This window comes from Perca flavescens, chromosome 3 (assembly GCF_004354835.1).
Source record: "Perca flavescens isolate YP-PL-M2 chromosome 3, PFLA_1.0, whole genome shotgun sequence".
NCBI lineage: Eukaryota > Metazoa > Chordata > Actinopteri > Perciformes > Percidae > Perca > Perca flavescens.
This window is the reverse complement of record NC_041333.1, coordinates 28,155,547-28,167,728: the sequence shown is the minus strand read 5'-3', so window position 1 is coordinate 28,167,728 and position 12,182 is coordinate 28,155,547. Positions and strand designations below refer to the sequence as shown.

The 12,182-nt window shown below is 42.0% G+C and overlaps 1 protein-coding gene across 1 annotated transcript; it reads left to right on the top strand.

Moving 5' to 3' along the window:
- The first annotated feature begins 1,799 nt into the window (after window positions 1-1,799).
- meis3 (myeloid ecotropic viral integration site 3) lies at window positions 1,800-12,182 on the top strand. Its single transcript, XM_028573649.1, has 13 exons — window positions 1,800-2,180; window positions 2,616-2,717; window positions 6,720-6,859; window positions 7,115-7,289; window positions 7,375-7,425; window positions 7,537-7,587; window positions 8,038-8,187; window positions 8,385-8,493; window positions 9,094-9,239; window positions 9,751-9,827; window positions 10,864-10,922; window positions 11,030-11,116; window positions 11,892-12,182. The coding sequence occupies exons 2-13, from the start codon at window positions 2,706-2,708 to the stop codon at window positions 12,089-12,091; spliced, it is 1,257 nt and encodes a 418-aa protein (XP_028429450.1). The 5' UTR covers window positions 1,800-2,180; window positions 2,616-2,705; the 3' UTR covers window positions 12,092-12,182.

Below are 12,182 nucleotides of genomic sequence, written 5' to 3'. Positions count from 1 at the left end.
TATGCAAAGTATCTAACTGATGAAACAATGCTAAGTTTGAGTTGTTAAAGAGGACTCCAAACGGAACATTAAAGTTTAAAACAATACAGTAAAATTATTTGGGAGAGAGAGAGTAAGAGAGAGAGAGAGACAGACAGAGAGAGAGAGAGAGAGAGAGAGAGAGAGAGAGAGAGACACAACATACTGCAGTTGTTTTACCTTTCAGCACAGGTTTAACAACATATGTTGTGTTAAAATGGGCTGTCATTAACATATGCAGGGCAGAAAAGTAGGTGTTGTCCCAGGGACACAAGGAGAAGTGATAAAAATGACAGATCCTTTAGTGTTTGTGATGTAAATGAGTGTAATCTACATGTTGAGATAATAATCTCTTAGATAAATGTTACAGAGATTTAAGATTTATGGTCCAAGTTGAAAAGTGTCCCGAAGAAAAACAGTGAAACCAGCTCACACTCTCTATAGGCTACCTAACATTTCATCAAGTAGCCTGTTACGCCTTTTCATTTGTGAATTGCAAAGCTTTTGCATGATGAGAAATTAAGAGAAATGAGGAAATCTAAAAACCCTGTAAACATGAACTCTTCAGATGATGCACACTTCAGTGATAATCCTTATTATTCAACCTGTTAACAAAGTGAAAACAAGCCTTGGAGGATCGTCTTTTCCAGCCCATTGACACTGCTTCATGGCTGTATTACCGGCTCAGTGTAGGAGGGGGTTGAGCGCTGTGATCACCCCTGCAGGAAACCAGCACCCTGCAGAGTTAAAAGACCCCTGGCTGTACGGACAGTGCTGGGCCCTCACAGGCCGCCCCACGGTCAAACTCTATCCCGCCCACGGAGACGCCTACCCCGGCCGCTGTTCCCCACCAAGCCGCTGCTGATTGAAGTGCAGCCGCCTGTTGGCCCCTCACAGCGGGACCGGGGAAAGAGGAGCGTTTTGAATAATTATTATGTTACTTAGGAGACATTTACAACACAAGACTGGGAGTTTAGCTATTCCGCAACATGTGAAAGGGTTTCTTTTCTCTCTCTGGTTAAAATTAAACTTTCTCACGAGCTTTGTTTTCTCACTTCCAATCAACAAAAGTGGGCCAAAGGGTGACATTTGGGCTGTGTCAAAAGGCTGACTACGATTGATTGACAAAACAATAAAACACTTTGAAAGCTATTAGGCTATCAGCCAGTAAACTGCTGTCATCGAGCACGCTTCAACCTTATTTAGGCTATTACCGGTATGAGGAGCAACTTCATTAGGCTACAACTCTCGTTTTTGTTTTTTTTGTTTTTACTGCAGTTAGCCTTAAAATGAACTCTCCTGCAGGTAAAACAACATGTAGAATGATTTTGATTGCGCCATTTCCTCTTGGTTTAAAAGTGCACATTTCTATTTATTATTTCCATATCCATGTTCATTTGTAATCAGACCAAGATTTCAATTTTTTTTTAAAGAAATATCTCTTTCGCATGATGTGTGTAAGGGATAACTTAGGCTAACCTAAAATTGCTTATTGTTATCACACACATTATTGGGATAATAGCCTCTGTTGAACGTTCCACCCCGCTAGAGTTAGCGCGATTCTTCTCCCGAGTTATCCTGAGATGATAGCCTACTAGCGCAGCTGCAGCAGGGAGGGAGAAAGTGGCAAAGGATGGAGGAATGATTGAGGAGCGAAATCAGCTCGGAGAGCCGAGATAAAACGATCGAGGGGGTCTTCTTCTTCTTCTCTTGCGTGTGATAAGGAGGAGGAGGAGTAGGCTAAAGGAGGAAGAGGAGGAGGAGGGATGGAGGGAGGGGGGCAAAGAGACCCCGTCGCGTTTTGACCCTCCGAAACCTCCCCGCACACCGCTACCATCACCACTCGTCCTCCTCTCCTCTCCTCCTCCTCCTTCTTCTTTTTCTTCTCTCCTCTTGAGACGGAAAACACCATCGCTCACTCCCAGCCGTGACATTTTCCAGCCTGTCGCCGTATGCTGCGTGGACAGCGAGCACAAGGAGCCAAACAGGAAGGGACGCTTTCTGTCTGCCCTCCACAGCACCGAGCATCCCCGACCGCAGCGAGCCGGAGCGAGAGGCGCACCAGGCGGAGGCGAGGCGCTGCAGGAAACCGCTGCTCCCTTTCACCGGGCTTCTGGACTACACCGGACACGGCCCGAACAGGACTGGATATTTACGTCTCGGTGGGACATTTTACACCATTTACTGGAGCCGTGTATAGGCTATTAGGCTACCCAACACCATCAGCCAATAGTAGGCTATTTAATGGGATGCGAGCTTTATTAGGCTATAGCGTTTATTGCCACTAAGTGTATCATAAACCATTAACATCACACCTCTAATAGCGTATACAAGGATATCAACCTCCATAAAATCTCCAGTCCAGTAACATGTAATATAAAACGCGATGGGCTCGGAGTAAACACACACACACACACACACACACACACACACACACACACACACACACACACACACACACAAACAGGGAGCAGGTCTTTACTGTTGTCTACCCCACAGCCTCATGTTTTTGTTGAATCATTGCTTTTCGTGGTGTTAATCATGTTCACAACCTCAGTGTTAATTCGTATACAAACATTTTTACTTTTTGTTTGCAGGACCACAGGGACAGAGGAAGGGAGCAAAGCTCGCTGGACTAACCGAGCAGCGCATCATCATCTCCGGTGTAGGACTGGCTGTCGGGTCGCATGGATAAGAGGGTGGGTCTGTTGATTTTTTAAATTTTTTTTTATGAGAATGGTTTAGACCAGAGCCTGATGGGATAACAGATTCTATATCATCAGGGAGAATATGTCCTTAAAAAAGCATCATAATGGGAGCATACGGTTGGTGAATCCTCTTTGCACTGCTTGGTCTGGGTGTAGCAGCCATACAAAACACAAGGCCCACTGGAAACACACTATGGACTGTACTCGCATGCACTTCATGTTTAGGTGAAAACAACAGAAACGCGTGCGTTTTTTTACTATAAAGACTATTTCGAAATGTTCTTCATATGCAACTAAATGCCGTTTTGTAAGCGCTTTTATGGTGCCGCAAAGGAACAATAAGAAACAACTTTAACCAGGTATTATCCCTAAATAATACTGTGAAATGCAGTTCAATGGAGTTACATATATATAACTTATATGTATAACTTGTAGATGTAGAAAGCAGCAATGTCTCAAAATGCTTCAGGCTACGAGGAAATGTTGATTTTGATCTAATATCTCATCCTCTCCTGAGAATAATATGGATTTACTCAGTGTCAGTCAGGCGTTATAATGGCACATAAGGGTTAGAGTGGTTTAGGTCATTCAGAGGAGAAGAGATGCAGCTCTTCAGCTTGGTAAGTAGGTGAGTTTTTTTGCCACAGTGATTCAGAGGCATGGTGGTGGTGGAGAAACAGACAGTGGCTGACAGAGCAATTACTGTACAACACACACACACACACACACACACACACACACACACACACACACACACACACACACACACACACACACACACACACACACACACACAGAGAGAGAGAGAGAGAACCAACTCTACCAAAACAAAGCAAAGCAAAATAAAGAATTAACTAGATTTCTGCTGTTTGTAATGATAAAATACTTTCTGGATATTAGCCACAGGTTAAGTAATATGATTACTGGATGTTAAAAAGAAAAACATTAATGTTATAATTCACTGAGTCAATTTAACTTTATATTTTGTACAGTCATAACGCTGATAAACAAAAGTCTTTCTTGTGAAATTTGAAGAAATCAAATGGAGATTGGGCTAATGCGTGTTTGCTGGAAACATGTTGGGAGAGAGTTAAAAAGTTTTATTTTTGATGGCACTGTGGAGGCAGGTCCAGTTTGATTTGTGCTGTCTGCTTTAAATGCAGCAGGCATTCCTTTTCCAAGCGTCTGTAGTCACACTATTTTGTATAAAACTATAGGCAGCTTCAACAAATGTTTGATTAGCTTTTAAATGCCTTGTATTTATATCAGCTTTCGCTCGTGTCGTTACAGTTTGTTTCAGCTTCATGTTGTTCTCAGGCTTGTTTATTAACGTGCCGAAAAAACTATGAAACTTTAACAAATTCACATTTAATAGACGCAGAAATTGAATGAGTTCGAGTTTGTTTGCTTGTTTTCTTCAGAATTATTTAAAAAATGTAGAAAAGAGGCATTGGTAATATCCATTATAATCAAATTAAATGTAGATGTTTACAAAGTAGACACGTCTTTCTTTATTAACGGAAAAGGTGTATTAATTAATTGAGACTTGTAAGCGCTTCTGAAATGTCATCCAATTTCGTCTATATTTTATTTTTAACCTTTTTATTTTACAGAATTTAGTCAATATGAATTTAGTTCTACAAAGCTAAAGGACGTTGTTTCTGCTATATGTCTTTCCAGCTAAAGCAGCCTAACCAAGGCTTGCAATAACTTTTCTACGTCGGTTGAAATACCACAATTAAAACTTGTTGTCCTGCTGAAGCCTGTTTACCAGCTCCGTGACTTTAAAAAAGAGGGAAAATTTGCGGAATTTGTCATCTCGACTTGAGCGCTTTGATCTGCTTGACGCACAGAAACCTGATAGGAGCCGTGCGTAAAGAGAGACGCGCAATCCGATAGCGGTGATTGTGTTAATAGCCAGCCTCCATAAAAACTAGAAGGTGTCTCGGGCCAGGGCCTCAGAGCAGGTGCTTTCTGTGATCCCGGTGGCCATATGGGACTCTGGAATACAACAATTTGATAAGCCATTTAGGACAGTGGTTCCCAAACTGGGGTCTGGAGACCTCAAGGGGTCCTGCAGAGGGGTTTACAGGAGGGTAGTGCATGCACATGAAGAGGACTAATTCAATTTCTCTTTTATTTAATCCCCAGAGGTCAACATAGAGAGACTAAGAATAATTGCTATTAAGTTAGTTTCACTGCTGCTGCCTCACCACTTACAATTTAGATATGCCTGCACTCCACACATAACAACAATACAAACATCTGAAATTGGACACTTTTGCACAAAAATCCTGTCTGTCAGTCACTTGCAGTTCTGACAGTAGTAAAAACGAAATAGAAAATTATTTTTAAATTTTAATTACTGCAAATCTGAAAGAACAAATATAAAACATTCACTGTCCCTGCTGTTATTTGCAGCCACACACCTCTTTAGTAAATCACAACCTTTTGTGACAGCCTGCTTGGGCAATAGTGTCCACAGAAAAAGTAGGCTATAAGCAGATAATAACTTTTATAACTTGGTTAAAATAACACAGAAGTGAAAGATGTCCGGGCCAGGCCACCTAGCAGGTGATGTCTTTTATCCCAGTGGCCCTGTGGGACTGTGGCGGGAGTCCCTTTAATCCAGCAGAAAGAGAACAGAAGCAGATCTGCTGACCTGAGCAAAGTCGCCTCAGAGACAGAAGCTGCAGTGAAGCACAAATTAGCTCCGTAACCAGGGAGCCAGACATGTATATTCATGATGCTATGTGTACAAGATGTCTCTGTGCTGTCGCTGTGCGTGTTTGTGATTGTTTCTGTGAGTGTGCCCTATGTGTGTCTGACTCACTGTGTTAGAGTGTGTGTGAGCGGGGCCCCAGTGAGGCTGTCACAGCGCGTTGTGAGGGACGTCTCAGCACGGCTCCTGCCTAGTCTAAGTCGAGGAGGGAGGAGACGGTATTAGCAGTTACAGACTAATCATCTTTCTCCAAAGATCTCTTCTCCCATCCCCCGCTCTTCTTCTAAGCACCAAACATTAGACTTTCCAAGAATTAAGACAATCAGCATTTTTTCCAATTTTTTTTAAACTTGACTTGCTTTGCATTTTAAGGTTATCAAAGTGCATTTAAAAGTTTTTTTTTTTTTTTTATAATTTTGAGAGTGGCAGGATTTTTGGAAACCTGAAACATGAAAAGAAAGAGTTTTCCTTCTGAGGTAATGGGGACAAGCACACACACAACTGGATTTAACAGTACACAAAACTGCAGTGACCTTGTTCTATCGGTTGGCACAAACACACACACACACACACACACACACACACACACACACACACACACACACACACACACACACACACACACACACACATACTGTCACTACAATACAACAACAAAACAAACAATTAGTCGATTAACTAATAAGTCCATCGACAGAAAATTTATCTTCAACAATGTTGATAATCGTTTCAGTCATTCTTTAAAGCAAAAATGCCAAAAATGTACTGGTTCCACCTTCTCAAATGTGAATATTTGCTTGTTTTTTTATTTTTCGAACTTATTTTAGTAAATTGAGTATCTTTGGGTTTTGGAATGTTGGTCGGACAAAAGAAGCAAATTGAATGTGTCAACATGGGTTTTGGAGCTAGACCAAAGTTGCAGGCCTTATATATATACACACACACACACACACACACACACACACACACACACACACACACACACACACACACACACACACACACACACACACACACACACACACACACACACACACACACACACACACTGAGTTCTAATATTAAACAGCGGCACAAAATATGTTCAGCAGTTGGGACACAAACCCTATACTATAAAAGCACAGCAGCTAAGTGTTAGTCCAGTAAACTGTGTCACTGAAGCCCCCTGAAAGCTCAGCTACATAATATAATCACAATAGATTTGATGTCAGACAGGCACAGATGTTGAATGTGTCTCATGTTTTCTGTCTTTCCATCTAATTGTGTTTCAGTATGAAGAGCTGGTGCACTACTCAGGGTCGGAGGGCATGTCGTTGGGGGGGTACGGGGACGATGTCCGACCGCTTCCTCCCCCAAACTACGGACCCACCATCCACGACTCCCTCAAACACCACAAAGACCAGATCTACGGGTAAGTGTGTGTGTTTGCACTCTTCGCAGATTAACATACATGTACAGTATATATTTGTATACTGAATATAAAAATACATGTGAATACATGTTTACAACTGTCTGCTTCATAAATAATGTGCTATAAAGTTTCTTGTAACACCTTCTGTGAATGTATTGTGTGTACACTATGTCAACTGTTACTGTGTTTATGTATAGTATGTTAACTGTGTGTGTGTGTGTGTGTGTGTGTGTGTGTGTGTGTGTGTGTGTGCAGTCACCCACTGTTTCCACTGCTGGCCTTAGTGTTTGAAAAGTGCGAGCTCGCCACCTGCTCCCCTCGAGACTCCACCTCCCTCTCAACCACTTCCCACCTCCCTGGCATGACCAATCACAGCGATGTCTGCTCCTCTGAATCCTTCAATGACGACATTGCCGCATTTGCTAAGCAGGTGAGTGACAGCCGTGAGAAAAGAACACATGTAAATGAAAGGATTTTTGTCAGATTAGTAATTATTTGTTTATTTTGTGTCGCAGATCCGATCAGAGAAGCCCATATTTTCTTCAAATCCTGAGCTCGACAACTTGGTATGATCCGCACTGAAATTACACATATTATATATAAAATATATATTTTTCACACATGCATTGTGGGATATGTGTTGATACAGTAACTATTTCACATTCTCCTCTCCACAGATGATCCAGGCCATACAGGTTCTTCGCTTTCATTTACTGGAGTTAGAGAAGGTGGGTGGCAGAGAAGCATGCTCTTATTTTAACACTTTAATTTTACCTCTGTTTTTTGTATGGACACCAGGTGTTCATGTGCTTGTGGGGAAGGTCTGACATTCAAAACTTGTATGTTAATTGCTAAACAGCACTATAGTCATGTGCCGTTTATCATAAAATTATTGAACAACGGTCTTTTTGAATCTTAACAAAGTTAATTTAATCAGATGTGAATTAATATAACTGTTTGTTTAAAACTTTTAATGGGCAGCTTCAACAGAAGGAATGATTACAGCAAGCAAAAACTGCTTTAATGTACATATGGGCATGTGTATGTTGTTTTAAGAGAGACTTGAAAAAATGTGAACCTATCCTTTAATGTTCACAGCACTCCTATGACCTTTTTAGGCACTGATTAGGAAATGGTGATCACAGTATGCAATGATGAATTTAAATCTGTTTCCGAAGGTGCATGACCTGTGCGATAACTTCTGCCATCGCTACATCACCTGTCTGAAGGGCAAAATGCCTACAGACCTCATCCTGGATGACCGGGAGGGCGGCTCCAAGTCTGACATGGAGGACTTCACTGGGTCGTGCACCAGTCTGTCGGAGCAGGTGAGACAAACTTCCGGAGTACAGAATGTCAAACAGCATGCAGTAACACTGCAGTAATCATTCACCTGTCCAGCAGCATCCACTGAATGTCTGAATAATGACCATGTGTGGCATGATGAATCTGTGTTCTTTCCCCTATACTGTTAATTCTCCATTTTCCCATTACTCCACCTCCAACCTGTCTTCTCTCCGTGCAGAATGCATCATGGTTACGGGAGCCAGATGAATGTGCCACTACTCCTCTGGGAACACCAGGCACCTGTGGCTTACCTTCACACAGCACAGCAGACAACTGTAGCGACACAGGTACACACACGCACGCACCCACGCATGCACACACACACACACACACACACACACACACACACACACACACACGCAATGCAAAACAAAGGCCAAAATTAGATGTAGAGTAAGACCTCTTCCTGCAGCTCTCTCCTCTCTGTCGCATGGGCATATGCATGCACAGAACAACCAATAGGAATGCTCTCTCTCTCTCTCTCTGAAAGACCTGTGATTGACCAAAGTCTCCCGTTAAGGCTGGATTATCTAAAGCCTGAAAACAGAGCCAAGAGGAGGCGCAGAAGTCTATTTTTCTCTCGGACCACTCAAAATACAATATGATGAAAGATTATTATGGAAAATTACGCCAAAAACAAAGTGCCTAGCACAGCTTTAAGTGTAACAGTGTATCTCATTAGCTAATCAATATTGTTAATGTTGGATACTGTGGGTATAACACAGTTTGGTTAATAACATATTTGTAGCATGATTGATCATTATTGCGGTAAATGTTGTAAAAAAAAAAATAGTAATACAACATATCACAAAACTGTGAACTTGCATCAGTTGTATCATGACAGACACTCAAACAGTCCCTGAGCTATGATATGTGCATCCCTGCAGGCGATGGTCTGGATGGAGGAGGGGCCTCCCCCAGTACAGGAGACGACGACGACTCCGACAGAGACAGGAGGAACAACAAGAAAAGGGGGATCTTCCCCAAAGTGGCCACAAATATCATGAGAGCTTGGCTCTTTCAGCACCTGTCGGTGAGAGAGCTTTTTGTCCAGCGCTGCATGAGAGACTAATTACTGAAAGAGAGGATTTAGTGTGAGGAAAAACATCCCTGACAAGAGACAGAGGGGAACAGAGTGTGTAACGGAGGTCAATTAAATGAAATGAAAAATGGGGGGATTAAGTGATTATGTGAATATGCTCGCTATTGAATTACTGTGAAAGTGATAGAAATTGAGTGAGTAATTGTTGGTGAAGTAATTAGCTACTAAATGAGGCAGATCCAATGTTGCATCACTCCAATTATTACAGTATGTGTGTGTGAAAGAGAATTACAGAGAGAGATCAAGGGCTAGCTGCGATATTGAAAATTGGAGTGCAGATGTGAATTCAGAAGGAAGGTCATTCACACTGAGCTTTATCTCACATAATTTCATCGTAGATTTAAGGGAATATATATATATATATATATATATATAAAAAGGCTTCACTTGTAAATCTGGTGTGTTTGGATTTCTTTAACCCTTGCGCTGTGTCTTCTCCCAGCACCCGTACCCATCTGAAGAGCAGAAGAAGCAGCTGTCCCTTGACACAGGACTGACCATCTTACAGGTCAACAACTGGTCAGTGCACTCTCAATCAATACACTAATTCTAGCCCTGTGGCTTATCAATAATCAGTTAAACTGTCATGTTTAAATGTAAAGCATCAACTTTCAATTTAACAGCAAGGCTGTTGCCACATCAATAACATATTGGTGTGATAGTGTGGTGCAGAAATGAACAGTATCTATATTTTACAAGTCATATATTTAGCTTATTGTGCAAATTAATGTAAAATGAAAGTTCACACTTTTACAAGACTTTCAGAGAAGACTATAATCTACTTTATTAGTGAGGGGCTCGTAACAGGAAGAAATGTCCTACTAAGCATTTTTTTCTGAAGCTGCAGCACAGTAAAATCCAAATGCTCTATGTTCATAAAACAGAACAGTAAATCAATACCCAATAATCAGATGGTTTACTGCTCCTAGTCACTCCCCAGGTACACATGTATCTGCAAAATGGTGTCTGCACAGGCAAAACACACACACACACACACACACACACACACACACACACACACACACACACACACACACACACACACACACACACACACACACACACACACACACACACACACACACACAAACAGCACATGTCCATGTTGTTGATCAATTACTTCTTTCAAATTGTTCAATTTCTGGGATTCAGATATTGATACAAAAACACATACAAACCAAATTATGAGGTCTGTGTTACATGTTAAACAATAGATTTTTTTATCTGATAACTTACATGTTTTTATTTGTACCCCTGCTGCAGAACACACACACACACACACACACACACACACACACACACACACACACACGCACACACGCACACACAGTGACCGATTGATGCCGATCAATCAATTATCACAGGGCGATCAATACCTGCTCTGCCCTAATGTTGATTTACTTTGCCCTCTGAAAGGGTTAAGTGGTTGTAAAATGGAAAAGGTTAATAGTCTCCCGGTCAGCCTTTTTCTTCATTAACAAATGACCTCGTCCATCTCTCTCTCTCTCTCTCTCTCTGAACACACTCTTTCTTTATGTCTCTCTCTCCTGTGCAGGTTCATCAACGCCAGGAGGAGAATAGTTCAGCCCATGATTGACCAGTCAAATCGCTCAGGTCGGTGTTCATAAGTCAGTCAGCTGGTCGGTCGCTCAGTAAACATGAGTATATGTGAGTGTGTGTATGTTGTTTATTTGTGTCTGACGGTGTGTGTTGTCTCACAGGTCAGGGTGGTCCTTACAGCCCAGAGGGAGCAGCTCTCGGGGGCTACGGGCTTGACGGACAGGCCCACCTCGGGCTACGAACAGCAGGTACGGCAATCTGTAGGGAATTACTACTCACTTTCACATACTGACAGAGTTTGCAGAGTGCAAAATATACTACTCCAGGATATGGCCGATGATATGTCTTTTTTAAGAAAAATGTGTTACTGTCAATAAATCCCAAGAAAAACCAAAAACAATGAATTGATTCCACTAACAAGTATTGTGTGTGTATCCAAAGCCTGATATATCTTATTCCTCGGAGTTCCATTGTTGTCCAAAAACTATTAAGAACACATCAATGAGCCACACTGTGCTGGGTGACATGTTCCTTCATTAACATGAACATTTTGACTCAATACTACATGCACCATCCTGCTACTGGAAATACTCACTACCTAGCACCAAATGTGGATTAATCCACCGCAGAAAATAGTCTCCAACAAAATCAACTATTTCCTCCAGTTTGAGTGTTGTTTGTTAAAACAACAGTGCCCAACAGTTTCTGGAAATTAAATCTTTTTTAATATTAAGTTATGTATTTGTTAAGATTTAAGTAGGAACAAATTGGCTTGGGGCTGAGTGCCAAAGACAGGCTAGGTACAGACACACTGTTAGTTTTGGTGCCATAGCATTTGCAGGTAATAAGAAAAACATAGAATATCACCAGATGTATCCTTTAAGTCCACTTAAAGGTGCAGTAGGTAAGACTTATAAAACTAACTTTCTGTAATATTTGCTGAAACTGACCCTATGTTCCAGTAGAACTACATGAAGCACTTTACATTGCAATGTAAACGTGTCTTCTGTGTCTCCTCGCCAGGTCTCCAGGGGATGTCTTCTCTTCAGGGTGACTATACTAGCGCTCTACTGTCCCAACCAGGCTATCCTCCCCACCCGGGCCCCTCCCTCCATCCGTACCCGGGCCCACACCCCCACCCCGCCATGCTGCTCCATCCGCCACCACACGCACATCCTGCAGAGCCGCTCCTCGCCCAGGGACTGGACATACACGCACACTAGTTGTTGGGGGGAGTCAGAGTGTGAGTGAGAGCAAATTACTGAATGTGTGTGTGTGTGTGTGTGTGTGTGTGTGTGTGTGTGTGTGTGTGTG

Coding starts and splice junctions, on each gene's coding strand:
- meis3 (XM_028573649.1), top strand. Junction 6,860..7,114: donor CACAAAGACCAGATCTACGG/GTAAGTGTGTGT, acceptor GTGTGTGTGCAG/TCACCCACTGTTTCCACTGC. Junction 8,188..8,384: donor GCACCAGTCTGTCGGAGCAG/GTGAGACAAACT, acceptor CTCTCCGTGCAG/AATGCATCATGGTTACGGGA.